Here is a 19,515-nt window from a genome sequence, read left to right on the forward strand (position 1 = left end):
GCAGCCATCGAGGAAGCGGGAGTGACTCGGAATCAAATAGCAGCGGCAACGGAAGCGGAAGTGAGGACGACCACGATGACGACAACTGCGATCTTGACCCGGGCGAGCATTTGGAATGTAAACGCTCGTCGATCGGCCGTTTCCCTTGTAAATGTTGTGGTCAGCGTCAACGCCGACGTTCATTGCGACGCGTCTACTGCGCTGTAAATCTATCCATAATGGGCCTATTGGTGGCCGTGGAAATTTACGCCCAGGTGGCATTATTTTTGTAAAAGAAAAAAAAAAAACAAAACCAAAAAACCGAACGGTTAGCCGACGGTCTACAATAAACCCAAGTTAGAAAGATTCAACTCAAACGGTTCAAAATGAAAGCTATGGAAAACTCTCATTATTTGCTTTATAAAAAACAAAATACATTATGGTGACTGGTGGTAACAGAGAGATAGGAATCACTTGGAATGTAAAAATGTCAAATTCAAATAACAAAAGAAAAGTGTGAATCGTGCTAACTTTGTCAGTGCCGAAAGTTATATGCATACAACTTGCGAAATGTTTCAGCCAAGTTATGATTTTTGATGCCATTTGTTAGCCGATATAATCAAATAACTAGAGATCAGCATTTTTGATTCAGGTCGATTCCAACTCTCACCAGAAAGAAGGATGTACAAAGTGCGCAAAAAAAAAAATAAATAGTATCCTTTTAATTAAACCATATAGCATACTTAAAATGAAAGCTTTAAAAGTAATATACATAAAAAATTGCCAAGTTTTCCAAACAATAGTTATATAAAATGCAAAACAAACGTTCTAAATGTTAAAAAAAAAAAAATGCTTTCGAAAAGAAAATATATATATACATATATGCAAAACATATGTAAATATATATAACCTTTATAGTACTTAAATAAATAGCAACAATAAATGAGTAAAAGCAGAAAAAAAATCTAGTTTGTAAATATCGTAGAATTTGTGTTGTCAAAGAACCCAAAATAATTGTTGTAAATACTAATCCATAAGTTGAAAATAGCAAATAAATGTGAGTTGATGTATACTAAAAAATCAAAATTAAATTAAATAAAACAATTGATATTTGTCCATAAAAAAAGGGTCAAGCGATAATGATGAACAAGGACTTCAATGTGGCCAAAGAACATTACGATTGCTGAGTCATAAAAGTATGTATTTATTTTTGCTTTCCTATTTATTCGTTATACGATTGACAATTCGATATTGCATTTTATTTTTCTTCAAAAACATTATTAATAGTTGCTATAATTAATTAATTTGTTTTAAAGAATGATTTACATTTGCTGACACTATATAACCATATAAATTCACAGCAGTCCTCGGTAGATGAGTTGTCTAAGTGGCCCAGTCATTTAGTCAACTGAACAACGAGGATCCGGCTAGGGTATGGATGTAGTTTTCGTCTAACTTGCAAGCCGAAGGCGTTAGTTGCCAGTGGTTGTAAAATATAGTTAGGTTGATACTTTAATAATAATAATTATAATAATAAATTCACAACCTAATTTTAAAAGTATGTAGTGTTTCACATTTTTCTAAATTCAGAACGATGTTATTGAAAAACTTTTAAAAGGACTTTGATATCTATTTTGGAACACGCCATAATCATCATATTTCGATTTATATCTCGAACATAAGATCTAAACGGGAAAAAACAAAGTAATTTTCGGCATCAGTGAATTACCCTGGAAACAAACTACGATTAGACTGAAATATAACTTATTCAAATCTGAATTGAAATTTGACCTACTGCATTATGACCCCGAAAACATTTAGGTTATAAGATTGCTACAAGCCCCGCCCTGGCGTAATGCGGCACTAAGAATCTGGCATAGAGGTTCGTGTCATACTTATTAAGGAATTCTCAAACATTCTCAAACACCCTTAAGTTACGTTAAAATTTTATATCTTTATTAGAAATAATGTAGAAACTGTTTCAAATACAGATTAAAGAAAATGAGAAGATTTATCGAAAAATTACATAAATTTTAAAAAGCCATTGCTGATAGAAAGGTTATTCAAGGACTATCGGTATGTCTTTTGTCTAGAAAGTTCTTTGAGAAACAAACAAAAATTACATTTGTTAATTGACACAAGTGAATTCTGAATGTGAAGAATTTTATATATATAACTTATTAATACAATTGCAAATCATTTTGTGGACAACATTGGTGAGATAGTGTTTGTTTTTTAGTTTATAAAACTATAAATACAGGTACAGTGCGGCCAAAAGGAAACAAATTCATCTATCTGAGCTGACCAATAAGAGGCTGATATTGGTCTGAATGAATTGGCAATTGATAAGGAAACGTGAGGGGCACGTGAATTAAATGCCGTTCGTAGGTTCTGACGTGAATGCTTAGCCAAAATTAATTAAATGATAAAGAGTGTAAAAATCCAAATTGAAACTCGTTTAGGGCACGCGCAACACGTGAAATTATCAAAGAAATGATATCTTGCTAAGAAAACATGTTCTGCAATCAATAAACGAATCTAATCAGTGCACGGGTCGAGTATCATATAAAAGCGCACTGGGTTTTCCAGTAGCCAGTTAGTTGCTCATTATGAAGGGTCTAATATTGATTTACTTGAGTGTCTTAGTTTTGGCTCAAAGCCAGGCCGAATGGCCAATGCCAAAAGAGGATCTCACCTGGCTGATACCTGAAATCCCAGTTGAGGTGAATGAAATTCAAGGAAGAGCTGGTTAGTAACGAGATCTCGATGAACTTGCATGGCTTTAGAATTAGTTAAACTAAATCTTAATTCGTTTTATTTAGCTGGCTGTTCGATTAAGATCAGAAGTTCCGAACTGAAGGATCCACAACCTTTGCTAATCAAACCGGGAACATCGGATTTCTATGACTTCTCTGACAGCGGTTATGTGGACATTGAGAAGGATAAAACCATTGAGTTTGCCTGCACAAGTAGTTTGGCCTCACCGCTGTCAGGTAAATCAGTGACCGCTAAATGTGTCGAGGGCACGAAATTCAAAATTGATGATAAAGAGCACGACCTTTCCGACTTCAAGTGCAGCTCGTGGCCAGCGTTTGTCGGCAGAAAGTCTGGCCACAGTTGCAACGGTGGCACCACTCTTATCCATGTGGGATTCGAACTTACCGATTCACGATTTGCCACCGAATACGAGGTGTGCTTCAACGAGGACGAAGAAGTGACACGCTATGTGTACCACAAGCTGGAACCTGGCAGTAATTACTATGCCACTGGGGTCGATCGTATCACCTTTGGAGCTGGCGGCTACTTTGATGGCAAAAATGTTGACAAACTGTATACGCAGGCCGTCCAAAAGGAGACGATAGACAAGGAGCTGGACATGGACTCTTCCCGTTACTTTGACTCACAGAAGAACGTGTTCCTCGCTCGCGGCCACATGGGAGCCAAGGCCGATTTTGTCTACGCGGATCAACAGCGTGCCACCTTTTTGTTCATCAATGCGGCACCTCAATGGCAAACCTTTAATGCCGGCAACTGGGCACGTGTTGAGGATGGCGTCAGGGCTTGGGTTAGCAAGCATGGCAAACATGTGGAGTGCTGGACAGGAGTGTGGGGAGTCACCACCCTGCCCAATAAGGATGGCCATGAGACGCATTTGTATTTGGCTCATGATCACAATGGCAATGGCCTGATTCCTGTGCCGAAACTATATTTCCGTGTCGTCATCGAACCATCGACTAGAAAGGGCATTGTTCTGATTGGTGTCAACAATCCTCATTTGAGTCTGGATGAGATTAAACGGGATTACATTTTGTGTGATGATGTGAGCGATGAAATCGATTGGATTAGCTGGAAGAAAACGGATATAACTGCTGGCTACTCCTATGCCTGTGCCGTCGATGATTTTAGGCGTAAGGTTGATCACTTACCCGAGTTCTCTGTGAGTGGTTTGCTGGTATAATATTTGAATTAAAATCAAATTAACACACTTGCTTAAAATCTGATATATTTATCCTCTCAATTGACAAACAAATAAAGAAAAATCAAACCCCGAGACACAAGTGAGAGACGTGTAATGTGGATTATGGCACCTTTCCCATTTGTCATCACGTCGTTGATCCAATTTAAATGATAGTAGACATTGGTGTATACCGAAGGCAGGGTTGTGGAGCCACAACCAATACGATAGCTAACAATACCGTAGATCGTCCCGTTGAGAATCATTGGGCCACCAGTATCGCCGGCACATGGATTCTCATCGAGACCATTATCCAAATTGCCAGCGCATATCATTTCGGGCATGAAAACATTAAGCATATTATCACATTCAGTATGATTTATCATCAGGACATCAATGTGCACAATCGACGAGGCCAAAGGACCTCCCTATGAAATAGATTACAAATAATCAAATAAGACTCTTATGTGTCTCTCTTACCCTATAGACTCTTCCCCAGCCCAAAACTGTGTAATTCATGCCGGGTATTGGCTCGGAAGTGGGTAATTTAATAACCGCTATACGCAAATTATCCGTGGGAAGATCTTCGGTTAGTTGAATCAATGCAATGTTATTGGTATTGAATATGGTAAAGTTTTCGGGAACAAAAACCTGCTTAACTGGCGCATTGACCGTCTCATCGGTTATGTATTTGAGCCTGTTCGGGGTGCCAGCCACCACCAGAAGGACACGACTGCGATGCATTATCTTGCGTTTACTGAAATCGAATCAATGGAATTATATTATTTATCAAAATAATGGAACACAAAATGATTCGTCTACCCACTCCATGGTGCAATGGGCAGCAGTTAGGATAAAGGACAGGGATATTATGGCACCGCCACAGAAATGATTATCCCCGAAATATTTACGCGGCGTACGCGATCGTATCGAGACGACATATTTCGACAATTCCCAAGTTCTGTCCTTTTCGAAATTTGGCGTTGAAATGCGTTTGACGCGCCTTTGATCCCGATAACTTATCTGATAGCCCGCTTCCGTTGGCCGTGGAAATGGAAATACAAGTAGTAAAAATATCAAACGTATAAAATTTCGAATCTCCATAGTGAATCTGAAAATATATATGGTGCTGTGCTCTGACGGATTTTGAAGGGGTAACTAAAAGTCCTAAAAATAGTAACTAAATAGATCACTAGACCAGGTTTCGCTCAATTATTAATCGTATGATTGCAATTTATTTGTATCAAATGTCTAAATCAACAAACCACCCTTGGCAGTCAGGGCTGGCAAATGTTTGACGGTCTTTAGGAAATCAGCCACCTCACAAGCATAGGAGTAGCCAGTCTTGATGTCGTCTTTCTTCCAGTTGACATAGGTAACCTGGTCACCGACATCAGTGCAGATGACATAGTCGCGCTTGATTTGCTCCTCGGTCAAATGGGGATTATTGACACCCACAAAGACAATGCCACGGTGAGTCGATGGCTCAATGACGACACGGAAATACAATTTGGGCACTGGGATTAGGCCATTGTTGTTGGCATCCTTGGCCAAATACAGAGGAGTTTCGACACCATCCTTATTGGGCAGAGTAGTGACACCATAGACACCAGTATAGCAATTGACATTCATCTTATTCTTGGAGACCCAAGCACGCACACCATCCTCAACACGTGCCCAGTTGCCGGCGTTGAAGGTTTGCCATTGAGGTGCCGCATTGATGAACAGGAAGCTGGAACGCTGCTGATCGGCATAGTCGAAATCAGCCTTGGCAGCCAAATGACCACGTGCCAAATAGACATTGGCGGAGCTATCGAAATACTGAGCAGCATCGCCGCCCAAATCATTGTTGATGGTCTCCAGCTGGGTGGCCTGGGTATACAGTTTGTCCACATTCTTGCCATCGAAGAAACCGCCAGTGGTGAAGGTGATGCGATCCACGCCCGTCTGATAGTAATTGCTGCCCGGGAACAATTGGTGGCGAGTGTAGCGAGTGACTTCCTCTTCCTCGTTGAAACAGATTTGCATATCGGTGGCGAAGCGACTGGATGAGATGGCGAAACCCACACGAATAAGCTCACCGCCATTGCAGCTGCTTCCAGTTTTCTCGGCCTACAAAAAGGGACAAACGAAATTTAAAAAAAAACATTTAATAAATATGTCTATAGAATTACGGCTGGCGCCGCATACTCACCTTGAATGTTGGCCAGGATTTGCAATACAGATCCTTGAATTCATAGTTGGTGCCATCAACTTGGAATGTTGTGCCACTGACGCACTTGGCGGTCAGAAGAGTTTCGGAATGGGTGGTAAAAGCACCGGGACACCATAATTGCAAAGTGCCACCAGATTCAAACTCCATGGCGCCCACATCATTGAAGGGATAGAAGTTCTCGGAGTCGGTTTCCAAATAAATGGGCTGGGGTGAAGGCAAACCACCTCGTATAACCACACTGCAAGCTGCAAACGGCAAATTCGGAAAACAAATCAAAAATCAACCCAAAATTTTCTAACTTGCTCTTTGTCTTACCAGCTGCACGACTTTCGGGCTGTACTTGGGGATTCACATAGATGGCACGCTGATAGATCTCCTCATCCTCAACAAGTGGCGGCAACTCAACCACATCTGGATAGGGCACACGACCCCAGGCAGAGGCGAAGGCCAATGCCACAAGTAGCAGAACGTAACCGAGATACTTCATTTCACTTTTAACAACTTGTCCGGCTTGGTGCCATCTTTAAATAGTTTTCTAGCCATTCCAGAGATATCACGAGTTCTCCTCTTTCAGTTTCAGATAATTAAAAGTGGTTAAGACAAAAGCTAGCGTATTTCCTTATCTCAATTGAAATGTATGGGCTGCTTATCAATTTGAATGGGTCTATTTTTTGATCTAAATTGCTTTGAGGTTTTTGCTATTGAGTATTCTCTTTTTGGGTTTTATCATTATCAATTATTATTATTATTGATTATTTGATTGCAGCAAAATGACACGCACACACACACACACACACACACACACACACACACACACACACACACACACACACTCGAAGGCATAAGGAAAAACCCCTTTAATTTTGATTTTAGCCATGTTTTTGTTTTTTTGCTGCTGTTATTGTTGATTAGCATCTACACCTCACCCTCTGACGGAGCTAATCCCTACTTATCGCTTGCTAAAAGTAAGCAAAAAAGAAAAACAAAAAGAACTTGAAGCTCAATATGTCAAAGTTCGTCGGCCATTGACATTAATTAATGAAATGTAAAATGAACAGCGGACAAATGCGAAGACGAGAAGAAGAGACCAACAGCAGAAATCAGGAAACGCAGCGAAACTCGAATAAAAAGACAGTCGAGCAATTAGGCTGAAGGACACAAATACACACACACACACACACACACACACACAGACAAAGAGAGAGAGAGAGAGAAAGAGATGGCAAGAACGGTCGATGGACGAAGGACTTTCTGGGTTCTGGGGATACGCTGCGAGAGCGTATAATTTGTGAAAATTGATGATTTGTTTAGATTTACGAATGAGCGAGCAAAACGAGCCAAATTGGCACGTAGCACAAGAAAAGGACGTTAGAAGCCAGCCATTGAAAGGAAAAAGGTGGCCCCCAAGGTACTCGCTAATTGATTTGATACAGATAAATGAGCTAAACCCAAGCCAGCAGAAGGCACACCATCTATGGAGGAGCCAAATGAAAGGAGATGGCGCCAGATAATGATTAATGGCTCGTTCAGGCCAGGGCGGCAGTCATCGGTAAGGAGCAGAAGCCGAGGAACTTTTACCAGGCGTGTTAGCCTGTTTATTAATTACGTGAATACTAAACATTCATACACAAACCGATGAACAGAGCGGCGAGGGCGGGTAGAGGGGGCCTGTCAGCCTATGGGCGATGCATCTTTCAGTTAAATTTTGACACCCCCTCCCATTGTTGGTGGTCTAGGAGCCATAAGCTTTAATTACGAGTTGATTATAAATTATTATGAAGGGGAATGCGGTGAAATTCTATTGTACGCATAACAATAGAATGATTTGGTTAATGATTAAATAACTCAATTAAATGCGAATATCAATTACTTGTTGAAACGCCTCCATATGCGGGAATGAATTTCACTATTAATATTTGTTAATTACAAAGTGTTTTGTGTGTGTAACTAAATATTCGCCGTAGACTCGTTTTGATTTTGACAACCATTTCTCATGTTCATAATTAAAATTTAATTGGAAAACTTTAAATTTTATTCTCCTCTATGAGAAATGAGAAAGAAGCATGCAAAGTCAAGAATATTTTGCAAAATGTTTCTAAATAAAGATTTTCAGAAGTAAACCAAATAGTTAATTTAAAAAAAAAAACTCTTAAGAAAACAAAAAATCGGATCGGCTATTGAGACCTATGATATAAATTACAATTTTGATTCAAATGGCTCAATATGATAGATCAGTTTAAACATGCTGATTGTTGATTTGTTCCTTGTTCATTTACTCTCTTGATTGTTCTCTCACTTGCTCACTTATTGAATTCATCGCTGACTAACTTGCTATTTTGCTTTATTGTTCATTGGCTCACTTGTTCAGTTTTTGCAATGGTTGACACTTTTACGATCAGGGAGTAAAGATTTAAGGACAAGCGGGTTCATTTTATACAGTCGAAGGTCCCTCTTTATTTATTTTTCTTTTCTTATGTAAATCAAGTTAGAACTAATCAAGTGAGTAAGTGAACAACTCAATGAAAGATCTTTCAGACAATCAGACAAACTGACTTGAAAACTTAAATTATCATGCTAATAATTATACAAATATACATATATGTAGTTGTGAACGCTGCCTTGTGTCCTTTGTCATCCCTCTGCAGAGATACCGAACGTTTTTAAGACTAATTTAATGATCCTTGGTAATTTGAGGATAAACTTTGTTGTCACATTCACCTTGATAAAATCGAAAACAATACAGGCCAAGTTCAAAGTTTTTGTATTTTTACGTGTGCATAAATAGAACTTGTACATACATTAGGAAGCAATTAAGAAAATTGAAAGTAAAGCAACGACTACAACAACATTAGACACAAAAATGTTTTCAACCAGGAAAACACATGCAACAACAAGGAGTAACACCATGGCATAGCCTGGTATTAGCCTGATGTCACAGAATAGCAACAAAACACAGGCAATGACACGCCTCCAACCAACTCCCCGCCCACTTTCCCCGCCACTTCACACACACACATACATACACACGACATTAACACAATTACAATCTGAACATGTGTTAGTCTTATATAAGACATACGTTGACTATAAAGAAAAATCCAATTAAAAGTGATAAAAGTTATTGAAGCGAAACGAACGAAAGAAAAAACAAATGGCCCAAACGAAAAAAAAAAAGAAGAAAAAAAAAACAGCAGCAACAACAACAATAAAAACACCAACTACATCCAAATACTAGGGAGTGAGAGAGCGAGAGAGAGAGGGGAAAGGAAAAGAAGGCGAGAAAAAACAAAGGAGAAGTAGAAGCAGGCCAAAGGACGAGAACGAGAACGAGGAGCATACGAAAATGGCCATACAAAGTGGATGCCATTAGTGCGTAGGATAACGCTGATTACAACACCAGATTATCACACGTTTGGACGAACGATGGCGACAAATTTCTATACATAAAGAAAGCTCATCCCATGCCACCACCCCCGAAACGGCACCCACCTTCTTCAACCCCAACCTAACCAATCGCCCCCCCCCTAAAGTCATTCCCGGCTGGTCTAGCAAAGGAAAAACATTCTCGTTCACTTTCATTCACGAATTGAGTTAAACAAAAAGTTAAGGAACAAATGCCATCAAATACATTTTTCAAATCAATTAGTAAAGAGTTTTTCTAAAGTTTCTAATCGATTCTCAAGTGCATACTGAACAAGACAAATAGTCACTTACTTGCACAAACATTAATTTTCAGATAAACCAAGACAACAGATACCCTGTAATATATGATATATGTGATATATGTAAATGCCCCACATAGGGAAACTTTTGAAAATCTATAAATATCTCAATATAACGCCTAATTAACTTGGCTCTGAATCAAAACGGGATGTTAACCAACTTGGGAACAATGAATCTTCCAAATGTATATAAGCTTTATCATTCTTATATCACTTAATTTGGACGAAATTCTCAACTTGTTTTAGCATTGAAGATATTAAAATTGTAAAGTGTCTAGAAATGTGTGCTGATAAAAGAACTTGATGGTTCTTGAAATACTTATACAGCAAACTGTTCACTTTTAGCAACTTCTATAATTATTTTTCCCAAAATCTATAGACTAGTTTTGTTTAGCTTTTAAAAATAGACGAAAATCTGGTTAAATAGTCATATGTATGTATGTATGTATAGTAGATCGGAAGTTGTGTTAAATGAAACGTATAGAACTGAATAATAAACTATGTATATATATATATGTAGTATAAAGTCTTTAGTCTTCTTGGAGACTTGTGATGGCCAATAACAACAGCTGGGACCAGCATGCTCTTATAGAGACTTTTTGATATTTTCAGTTTGTTGCGATGTCCTTTCTCACACAAACTTACTTATGCTCGCATTTATTTGATTGTGAGAGTAAATTTCTTGGAAATCTTTGATTACATTTTGTGCTCGTTTCAAATGTTTAAGACTGCACAAGGGTAAGAACTACATATGTGTTCCAATTGGGAATTGCATGCAGGATTTGTCGAAACTAATTGGCATTCCGTCTCGGAAAATCTCTTTAACAGGATGCTTAGTGGTTAATGAAATTTCAGTTTCCATTAAAGCCTTCATTGTTCGGAGTAATCGTTGTCATTTTTGGGCTTTAGTCGTGTCTGTGCTTTAGCAGTGTTTTGTAGCAATCTTCATTAATCATGTCCTCTCTGTGCTTTCGGACAGTTGCCTGTCATGTTCAACTACTTTTATAATTTTCACGCTGCCACTCTCTTGGCCACTTAATTTTTCATTTATACACACCAGGCCAACTTGTGAGAGTCGAGGCCAATTTCCCCGTTTTCCCCCACTTTATCCCATTCTATAACGTTTTCCGTTTTTCTTTCTTTCTTTTTTCTTTTTTTTTTTTTTTGGCCACGCTTCATTTGGCTGATGGAACTCAAAGAGTATTTCCTTTTCTATTTCTATTTGGCGTTTTTTTTTTTTTTGGTTCGTATGTTTTATTTATTCTTACGGTTCATTGTGATGCTTGTTTGGTTTATTGAGCGTAAATTAATGCAAATCCATGTGATGAGTTGGGTGGGGAATGTGTGAGTGAGGTTGGATGGTCATAGTGAATGTCCTTTCTTTGAGCCCATTTCGCAATTATCGGAGATCTTTTACTTGACTGAACAGCTTTCAATTTGCATACATATGAAATACATTTTCAAAGCAAAGGTAGCAAAGGTCCAAAAGCCTTTGACAATTAGTCAACATAATACAATATATGCCTATATATGTATGTGTGTATGTATGTATATTATATCCATTTTCATCGTTTTGGTCCTTCTGGCTTAGTTATATTGCTATGTCCGGACTAGGGATTCCCGACTACATCCAAAGGATGTTTGTATGTATGCTAACCACAATGTGTTTCCTTTTTATGCTATAGTATCTTTTGAGCTTTCACGCCTTTGAAATAGATTTAATCCATCATTACACACACACACACACACACGCATAAGGCCAGGCCTAGCCCTCTGGGACATGTCTGTCTATTGACTCTCTCTTGCTCCTTTTCAATTTTCTCTTTTGGATGGACGATTGAAGGGGGACGAAAAACCTGTTGAAAAGGTGCAAAATGTTGTCCTCGTTTTTGCCTTGGCAAACACGCTTAGGCAGCCTTATCAATCAAAAGCATCTCTTAGACACCACGCCCTAACACAACCACACCCACACCCACACACACACACATACATCCACACACATTTGTTATTAATATGACCCATTTGATCCATAGAATGGGAATCTCTTCAATGCAATGTCTGAAGTAAAGTCAAATCAAATGCGTATTGAATTCTCGGTTCGTCGTGTGTGTGTGGAAATCATTATTATTTCGTAAACCGATTTAGCTTAAATGGAATAAAGGTGTTTGTCAGCTAATAAAAGGCGTTAATACCTAAATGAAATACATGCTAAGCCATATCTTATCATTTCAAATGCCAAAATAATTAATTTGGATTTATTATGAATTTTGTAATGACATTAATAGCCTTTTGTCGTACTTTAAATTTTAGCATTATATTAGTCGCATACACATGGGGATAGGTAGATACATACATACATACATATGTATTTGTATATAAAAGTTAAATGGGAATCCTTTAAAGTTCAAACTAAACCAATTGTTTATTGGATTTACTTAGAATTAGGGACAAACGTATTTGAAACATTCTAAAAAAGCAATAACTAATTGAAAATCATAATTATTTATTTATTTATTTCTAATCTGAATTGAATCTTAATTGCAAATTAAATTAAGCTATCTAAATTAAGCTAGATTATTCTAGATTAATCTACTTAAAATTATATTCACAGATAAGGATTATTGATTTGGAATAGTGGGAATTAAATATATTTAGATTGATTGACATTTTTATATTGATATTTGGATTATGTTAGATGGTATAAATGTGCTTCTTGTAGAATCCGTTGTCTCTTAAATAGGAACTTGTGGGTGAGGTGAATGTATCCAAAGATGAGAAACGTGAAACAATTGGTCATGACAATCTAATATAGTCACCTCTTAATCTGATCTATAGTCTGCATTTGCATAGACAGCCATGATTTATCACAGTCTTGACCGAAGAAAAGTAGAGTTCTTTTTAAACAGAAAATCCGTGTTAATATATTTGTAATCGGAACTAAAATCAATTCGTTCGTTTGTCTATATAAAGAGCCAACATTCATGTTAAATGACATAAGGTCAAATATAGAAGTATGGTTGTAAGTAAGTGCCTAAAACTAGTGAGCAATCTATGGGTAAATTTTGAAAGATAAAATAGTTATGTTTAGAGTGAGAAATAGGTCTTAAAGAAAGGATTTCCTTATACTTACTAGTACTTACATACATAGGAAAGACAATAGTATCTCTACGATCAGTTTCTGAATCTAAGGAAGACCGTTCGATATCAGTGGGTAAAAGGTATTTGCCCACGCTCTCTGATTGTGAGTTAGGAGGGCGAGGATAGATGAGTTTTCATTTCTTTTCACCCTCCTTAACTTTGACAACTTTCAATTCATAAAATAGAAATAATCTTTTAATTTTTTTGGTTTGTTCACATTCACTTGCTGAAAATTGGGATAAAATTTATTACAAGTCTTCAATTCGAACTTGCAGTTCGACTCTCAAACTCAAAGTTCATATGCCGGCGGATGGGAAAGTTTACCTGAGTAAGGAAAAGTTGTCTGTTGTCTATCCTTACTTTCTGACAGCGAACTAACTTATCTCGACTTTCAAGTGGTCAACCCAACTTTAACCCCATCCCCGAAACAATAATTCTTGACCAACTTTTATTTCCCTTTCTTTAGTATTTTTTGTTTTATTTTATTTCCACAATGACACGTAATTGACTTTGTCCGCGCGAAAACTACACGTTGGAGAAGGGGAAGAAGGAGCCCGGCTACGGCTGGAAGAAGACGATGGCACTTTGTGAAAAGGAGGCACTTGCTAGTACCAATTAAACGCCATCGACGACCAAATTGCAGTGGCGAAATTGCAATACGTAATGACAGATGGAGGCGATAAGAAGGAGGATTGAGGATTGTTTCAGTTGGTCGATGGATGGATGGTAAGAATGGAATGCAGTCAAGTGTAATCAATGCATAATTTTAATGCAATTCCCTTAAATGCAATTATTGTGCGAAAGCTATAAAAGTCACTGGGGCTAGTGGGAAATTTCGCAAAAAGGAAAGTAACATGAACTCGTTAATATTCGCAGTTGCTGTCCTTCTGCTTGGCATCGACGCCATCAATGACTTGGCCCAAGCCAGTGTTCGTGTTCGTGTCAGTGACAGCAGCTGGTGGTGGGACACCAATGGCAATGGCGGCAATCAGTTGCCGGATATGCTAGTCGCTTACTATCGCCACCATGGCGTGCATAGTCTGATGCTGGTCGTTTGTCACACTGAGAAGAAGGACATTGCTGAATTACCCCATGCAATGCACAGTAAGAGCGTTAAATTTATGACCTTTTACAAACACCAAACGAACACACAAACAAACACACACACACAGTCACTTGTTCGAACATTCCTTCCACCATTCATGTCACCCCAAAAAATTTATATACATATGTATGTATGTATGTTTGACAGCTGATTCCCGCCTGACGACGATGCTGTGGCAACAGTTTACCCTCAACAATTTCTATGTGCAAGTCCACACAGCATGCTCTCTGAAGGACCTTCAACATGTCACTGCACCAGGACCAGATGAACTTAAGGTGTCCCCACCGCCATCAACCTTCCGTCCGGACAATACAACGCATTGGGAAATATCATTCGTTTTGCCCGCCACCCCCTATAAAATGGGTATACTCCTGCTTGACTTTACTTCTCCGTGTGCCCTCAATTTACTGCGTTGGTCAACAGCTCCGGAGCATAATTATTTAACGACCAATCGTTTTTGGTTACTTTTGACCACAAATATGAATGACATTGATTCTCTAGAGGATCCTGAAATCTTTATACCACCCGATAGTGAGTTACGCATCCTCTGGCATCAGAATTTTACAGCCACATTGATAGATCTCTACAAAGTGGGTCCGGACAAGCCACTGAAGCGCCGTCATATTGGTATTAATTTGCGTACTACGAAACATTTGAGACATGCGCTACAGAAATTTGGTTCGGCCATTACGTATCGTCAGAATTTGGAGGGTATGGTCTTTAATACGGCCATAGTTATAGCATTTCCGGATGTATTTACCAATATTGAGGATCTCTCATTGCGGCACATTGACACCATATCGAAAGTGAACCATCGACTCATGGCCGAATTGGCCAATCGTCTAAATATGAGGTAATCTTTCGTGTCCCGTTTCTCCTTTAGATTTCAAGGAAACTTCTTTTTAATCTTCCTTGCAGTTACAACACGTATCAGACAGTAAACTATGGATGGCGTCAGCCGAATGGTTCTTTTGATGGCCTTATGGGCCGCTTTCAGCGTTATGAACTCGACTTTGCCCAGTTGGCCATATTTATGCGCTTGGATCGAATTGCCATATGTGATTTTGTAGCCGAGACATTTCGTGTGCGGGCGGGCATTATGTTTCGACAGCCGCCCCTGTCGGCCGTATCGAATATTTTCGCCCTGCCTTTCCAGGAGGATGTCTGGATCTCAATACTGGTTCTCTTGATATTAACCACTGTGGTGCTAATTGTTGAATTGATCTTCTCGCCGCATACACATGACATGGGTTACATGGACACATTGAATTTCGTGTGGGGCGCCATGTGCCAGCAGGGATTCTATGTGGAGGTACGCAATAGATCGGCCCGAGTTATTGTTTTTACCACCTTTGTCGCAGCTCTATTTCTGTTTACATCGTTCTCGGCGAATATTGTGGCTCTGCTGCAGAGTCCATCCGATGCGATTCGATCTTTAGCTGATTTGGGTCAATCGCCATTGGAGATTGGAGTGCAGGATACGCAATATAATAAAATCTATTTCACCGAATCAACAGATCCGGTTACTAAGAGTTTGTATCACAAGAAGATAGCCGCCAAGGGGGATCATGTTTATATGCGTCCACTGTTGGGCATGGAAAGAATGAGAAAGGGTCTCTTCGCCTATCAAGTGGAACTGCAGGCTGGCTATCAGATTGTTAGCGATACATTCAGTGAGCCAGAGAAATGTGGTCTTATGGAATTGGAGCCCTTTCAGTTGCCCATGCTGGCCATTCCGACAAGAAAGAATTTCCCCTATAAAGAACTATTTCGTAGGCAGTAAGTGAAACTAAATCAGAATCCATTGGATTCTCTTTTCATGACTCTTCAATTTCATTAACAGATTGCGTTGGCAACGAGAGGTGAGTCTGGTCAATCGAGAAGAGCGCAAATGGATACCACAGAGGCCAAAATGTGAGAGCGGGAACAGTGCATTTGTATCCATTGGCATAACCGAATGTCGTTATGCCTTGCTGATATTTGGTTATGGTGCCGCCGCCAGTTTTGGTTTCTTTCTATGCGAAATTATTGCAAAGCATTTTTACGGACTCTATCGCATTTTTTATGGCTACCGGGAAGTTCAGCCGTAGACGTGGCTGGTTTTCATTTTATTGTTCAGCTTAAAGTCTAATCAAATTGGTATGGTTAGTTCTCTGACCACAGCACGTAGTATATCAGGCGTCTTGAATTGCCAATTCCAGATATTTTTGCTGATTCTACACCAGGCTTCCCCATGCGTTGGCTCTGCCGCAATGCAACGTTCCAAAACCTCCTTTTGCTGCTCCTCGGTGCCATGCAGCACTTCGAATTTGTAGAAATATGCCCAGGCATCACCCAGATCTGGATCAATTTTCACCTGCGAACGGATAATTCAATCATTGTTGTTATTATTGCTAAATAAATACTTGGGCACAAGAGAACTTACCGTTCGATTGAACCAATCGCGGCATTTGGAGAACTTATGTTCAGACCAAAACAATTGCGATACCGCCAACAAAACGTGGGGATCGTGCTCGCACTTTTTTAATGCATCTACCGATTTGGTCTTGCGCTGTGGCTTGGTCTCCATAAAAATAGCCTCTGCCCACAGTTGTCCAGCATTTGGGCATTCCTGCAGAGCTCTGGCCATCATGGTGCTAGCAATTTCCTTTAATCCGGCTCTTAGTTCCACCCTTATGGCTTCCAGCCAGAGGATAGGCACTTTGGGATTTCGTAAACGGCCGCGTTCCAAAATAGACCGAGCCTTGGTTAGAACTCCCTTGCGCTCCTCCAGATTGGCAGAGAGTATCCACAGAGGTATCGATGTTGGACATTTCTTAATGCCCTGCGTATACGTTTGAGCCGCATCATTTGTTCGATTCTGTTGCTCCTCAATTTGACCTTTCATCATCCAGAGTTTAGGGAAATCGGGGAATACCTCAACGGCTTCTTCCAGCAGACGCAGTGCCTCATTGAATCGCTCCAAGGCCCATTCCAAGCGAGCTGATTTCATCATAACACGTGGAGTCGGCGCAGAGCCTCTGGCCTTGGCCAGCAAGCGACGTGCTCGCTCATACTCAGCATTCTCCGACTCCAGTTTGACGGCGGCCAACCAAATGTCCTCGGAGTTGGGATTGGCCTGAAAGGCCAGCGAGAGAATGCCGCGAGCTGCTGGCACATCGCCGGCCATCCACTTGGATTTGGCGCCCATTAGCCAAAGAATCTCTGATTTCGGGCAATGAGCAACGGCGCGTTGCAGAAGAGCCTCCAGGGATTCACGTGTGCCATGATTCTTCTCGAAGTAGGCTGCACGTAACCAAATACTCTTCTTGGAGGGGAACACCTGCAGCGCATGTGCATAGACAGCTCGAGCACATTCGAAAGCGGTCTCTTTCGCGCACTAAAAAAAAGAGAGTTCAATTTGCATTACCAATTCCATTTTTCGTCTATGATATACTTACAAATTCGGCATCATCGATCCATGTCTGTTTGCGATCCTCCTCCTCTACACTGACTTCAATGACCGCTTTGATTATGGCCTGACAACAATTGACCGCTCCCGATTTCTCCGCCTCGATGGCCTCCTGGAACCAGTGATCTCTGTTAATTTCCACCCCATTTGCCGTCAAGGAGGTCAATGAACGATCTATAATCTTCTCCACCATGTGTATGTTGCCATTGGCTTCCTCCAGCTTGGCAGCCGTTGTCCAAATCTGGCGATCTGTGGGAATATTCTCACGCGCCTTGTTTAGCACTTTACGAGCATTCTCGTATGTCTCCAGTCGGGCCAAAGCCAGCCACAGTTCAACACTAGTGTTGCAGCACTCCACGGCACGGGAGAGCAGAATTCTAGCATCATCCGGATTCTCCAGCTCCACGGCCGCTTTCCATAGACGCACGGAATTGGGTATGTGCTCCAAAGCTTTGCGAAAGACACGACGCTTGGCTTTTGTTTCTGTTTCCAAGTCAGCGGCCTTAATCCAAATTCGCACTGAGGTAGGTATATGACGAGCTGCCTGGGCTATAACCGCCTTGGCCGTGTCCGGTGGTTGCAGACGAGCCGCCTCTAGCCAGAGATCTTCGGATTGGGGATTCATTTCGCAGCCGCGCATGATCAAATTGCGGGCCATTTGTACCTTGCCGGTAACTTCTTCCAGACGAGCGGAAGCTATCCAAGCCGGCGGATGATTGGGATTTGTCTCACGCACAGATTTGAGCAGAAGCCGAGCCTTCTTAATGTCATTAATGTCACCGCCATAGGTGGGTATCATGGATTGCAGATCGGTGAGATATCCCTTGGGATCGACAACAGTTTGACCAGCTACCGAATCGGAAACCTAAACGAAAATGAGTGATTAACACAACGTTTGACAAACAGAAATCAAATTTTTTACCTGCGATAGCTTCACATTCATCAATGTGTTTCTGGCCTGACCGATTTTCCTTAAATCCAAGTCTCCTGTGGGGGTTAGCATACCCGGTGTGGCCACTCCCGGCATCATTGAAGCCAAGCCCGATGATGGATCCAAGCTGGATGTCGTTTCTCCACCCAAATTTCTCGATAATACACTATCCGGCAGCGGGGTAAACTTCTCTGCCCTAGGATTTCTTTGTTTACGATTGCGACTGTCGCCCACTTCGGGAATTGTGGACCATTCTTCGGAGGTGACACCGGCCAGTGAGCGTTTGAGATCACTGAACTGTTGCTGAATCTTTGGACGCTCTTGACGATAGCGCTCCAAGTCTTCGCGTAGACGACGATCACGATATTCCTTGCGTTTCTCATCCATTCGCTTGTCAATGGAATCGTATATGGCATCGGCTTCCTCGTCATCCTTATCGTACGGATCCTTTGAGAAGAGCGAACCACTATAGCCACTGAACTCGTCATAGTTGGAGTCATTTAAATCCTCATCTTCCTCCTCCTCTTCATCCTTTTTCTTGCGCTTCGTAGCTGGTGGAGCATGTCGATCATCCGATACATCATTGGCATCTCGCGCTGGACCAATATCTGAACGTGTGGTAAATCCAGTGGCACTGTAATCATCGATTTGATTTGGTTTATTTTCAAATTTAGAATAAAAACAAAAATTAAGCACAACTTACCCACGGCCTACACCGGCCACATAGCCCAAGGGAGCAGGCACACCCAGGAAATGCTTTTTATTGCGATTAGCAATTACCGCTGCTGTAATGTTGGACATCCTCTTTGTGTTCCTATTTTATGAGAATAACAATATTTACTCAATTAAAACAAAACGTTTACAATTTTGCTTTGCTTTGCTTCTTTCATTTGTCTTGTAGTGTTGGTAAACACCTGTAGAACCGGCGTAGACTGTTAGAGATGGACAATGAAACAGTGATTTAAGTTTTCAAACAATTGTATTTTGCTTCATAGAAAAAATAGAATATCACTATATTT

At 40.4% G+C, this 19,515-nt stretch overlaps 5 protein-coding genes across 5 annotated transcripts; 2 read left to right on the forward strand and 3 right to left on the reverse strand.

Moving 5' to 3' along the window:
* The first annotated feature begins 2,557 nt into the window (after positions 1–2,557).
* On the forward strand, positions 2,558–4,030 carry LOC6645453. Its single transcript, XM_002068126.4, has 2 exons — positions 2,558–2,727; positions 2,802–4,030. The coding sequence occupies exons 1-2, from the start codon at positions 2,589–2,591 to the stop codon at positions 3,935–3,937; spliced, it is 1,275 nt and encodes a 424-aa protein (XP_002068162.1). The 5' UTR covers positions 2,558–2,588; the 3' UTR covers positions 3,938–4,030.
* LOC6645454 (trypsin-2) lies at positions 3,965–5,091 on the reverse strand. Its single transcript, XM_002068127.3, has 3 exons — positions 4,761–5,091; positions 4,415–4,691; positions 3,965–4,362 (listed from the first exon to the last, which is right to left on the reverse strand). Exons 1-3 carry the CDS (start codon positions 5,036–5,038, stop codon positions 3,994–3,996), a joined length of 924 nt encoding a protein of 307 aa, XP_002068163.1. The 5' UTR covers positions 5,039–5,091; the 3' UTR covers positions 3,965–3,993.
* Positions 5,092–5,136: 45 nt separating this feature from the next.
* On the reverse strand, positions 5,137–6,651 carry LOC6645455. The gene is made up of 3 exons (XM_002068128.3): positions 6,465–6,651; positions 6,129–6,394; positions 5,137–6,046 (listed from the first exon to the last, which is right to left on the reverse strand). The coding sequence occupies exons 1-3, from the start codon at positions 6,634–6,636 to the stop codon at positions 5,186–5,188; spliced, it is 1,299 nt and encodes a 432-aa protein (XP_002068164.1). The 5' UTR covers positions 6,637–6,651; the 3' UTR covers positions 5,137–5,185.
* A 7,319-nt stretch (positions 6,652–13,970) lies between these two features.
* On the forward strand, positions 13,971–15,928 carry LOC6645456. Its single transcript, XM_023177438.2, has 3 exons — positions 13,971–14,113; positions 14,262–14,967; positions 15,033–15,928. Exons 1-3 carry the CDS (start codon positions 14,011–14,013, stop codon positions 15,895–15,897), a joined length of 1,674 nt encoding a protein of 557 aa, XP_023033206.2. The 5' UTR covers positions 13,971–14,010; the 3' UTR covers positions 15,898–15,928.
* Positions 15,929–16,162: 234 nt separating this feature from the next.
* LOC6645457 (pre-mRNA-processing factor 6) lies at positions 16,163–19,389 on the reverse strand. Its single transcript, XM_002068130.4, has 5 exons — positions 19,200–19,389; positions 18,488–19,130; positions 17,555–18,430; positions 16,540–17,493; positions 16,163–16,470 (listed from the first exon to the last, which is right to left on the reverse strand). The coding sequence occupies exons 1-5, from the start codon at positions 19,295–19,297 to the stop codon at positions 16,246–16,248; spliced, it is 2,796 nt and encodes a 931-aa protein (XP_002068166.1). The 5' UTR covers positions 19,298–19,389; the 3' UTR covers positions 16,163–16,245.
* Between the last annotated feature and the right edge of the window lie 126 nt (positions 19,390–19,515).

This window comes from Drosophila willistoni (assembly GCF_018902025.1).
Source record: "Drosophila willistoni isolate 14030-0811.24 chromosome XR unlocalized genomic scaffold, UCI_dwil_1.1 Seg143, whole genome shotgun sequence".
NCBI classification, from domain to species: domain Eukaryota; kingdom Metazoa; phylum Arthropoda; class Insecta; order Diptera; family Drosophilidae; genus Drosophila; species Drosophila willistoni.

Coding starts and splice junctions, on each gene's coding strand:
- LOC6645453 (XM_002068126.4), top strand. CDS start 2,589: ATGAAGGGTCTAATATTGATTTACTTGAGTGTCTTAGTTTTGGCTCAA. Junction 2,728..2,801: donor TGAAATTCAAGGAAGAGCTG/GTTAGTAACGAG, acceptor CGTTTTATTTAG/CTGGCTGTTCGATTAAGATC.
- LOC6645454 (XM_002068127.3), bottom strand. CDS start 5,038: ATGGAGATTCGAAATTTTATACGTTTGATATTTTTACTACTTGTATTT. Junction 4,692..4,760: donor GCTGCCCATTGCACCATGGA/GTGGGTAGACGA, acceptor ATTCGATTTCAG/TAAACGCAAGATAATGCATC. Junction 4,363..4,414: donor GCTGGGGAAGAGTCTATAGG/GTAAGAGAGACA, acceptor TCTATTTCATAG/GGAGGTCCTTTGGCCTCGTC.
- LOC6645455 (XM_002068128.3), bottom strand. CDS start 6,636: ATGAAGTATCTCGGTTACGTTCTGCTACTTGTGGCATTGGCCTTCGCC. Junction 6,395..6,464: donor GCCCGAAAGTCGTGCAGCTG/GTAAGACAAAGA, acceptor TGCCGTTTGCAG/CTTGCAGTGTGGTTATACGA. Junction 6,047..6,128: donor AATCCTGGCCAACATTCAAG/GTGAGTATGCGG, acceptor CCCTTTTTGTAG/GCCGAGAAAACTGGAAGCAG.
- LOC6645456 (XM_023177438.2), top strand. CDS start 14,011: ATGCTAGTCGCTTACTATCGCCACCATGGCGTGCATAGTCTGATGCTG. Junction 14,114..14,261: donor ATTACCCCATGCAATGCACA/GTAAGAGCGTTA, acceptor TATGTTTGACAG/CTGATTCCCGCCTGACGACG. Junction 14,968..15,032: donor GCCAATCGTCTAAATATGAG/GTAATCTTTCGT, acceptor TCTTCCTTGCAG/TTACAACACGTATCAGACAG.
- LOC6645457 (XM_002068130.4), bottom strand. CDS start 19,297: ATGTCCAACATTACAGCAGCGGTAATTGCTAATCGCAATAAAAAGCAT. Junction 19,131..19,199: donor GTGGCCGGTGTAGGCCGTGG/GTAAGTTGTGCT, acceptor CGATGATTACAG/TGCCACTGGATTTACCACAC. Junction 18,431..18,487: donor TGAATGTGAAGCTATCGCAG/GTAAAAAATTTG, acceptor ATTTTCGTTTAG/GTTTCCGATTCGGTAGCTGG.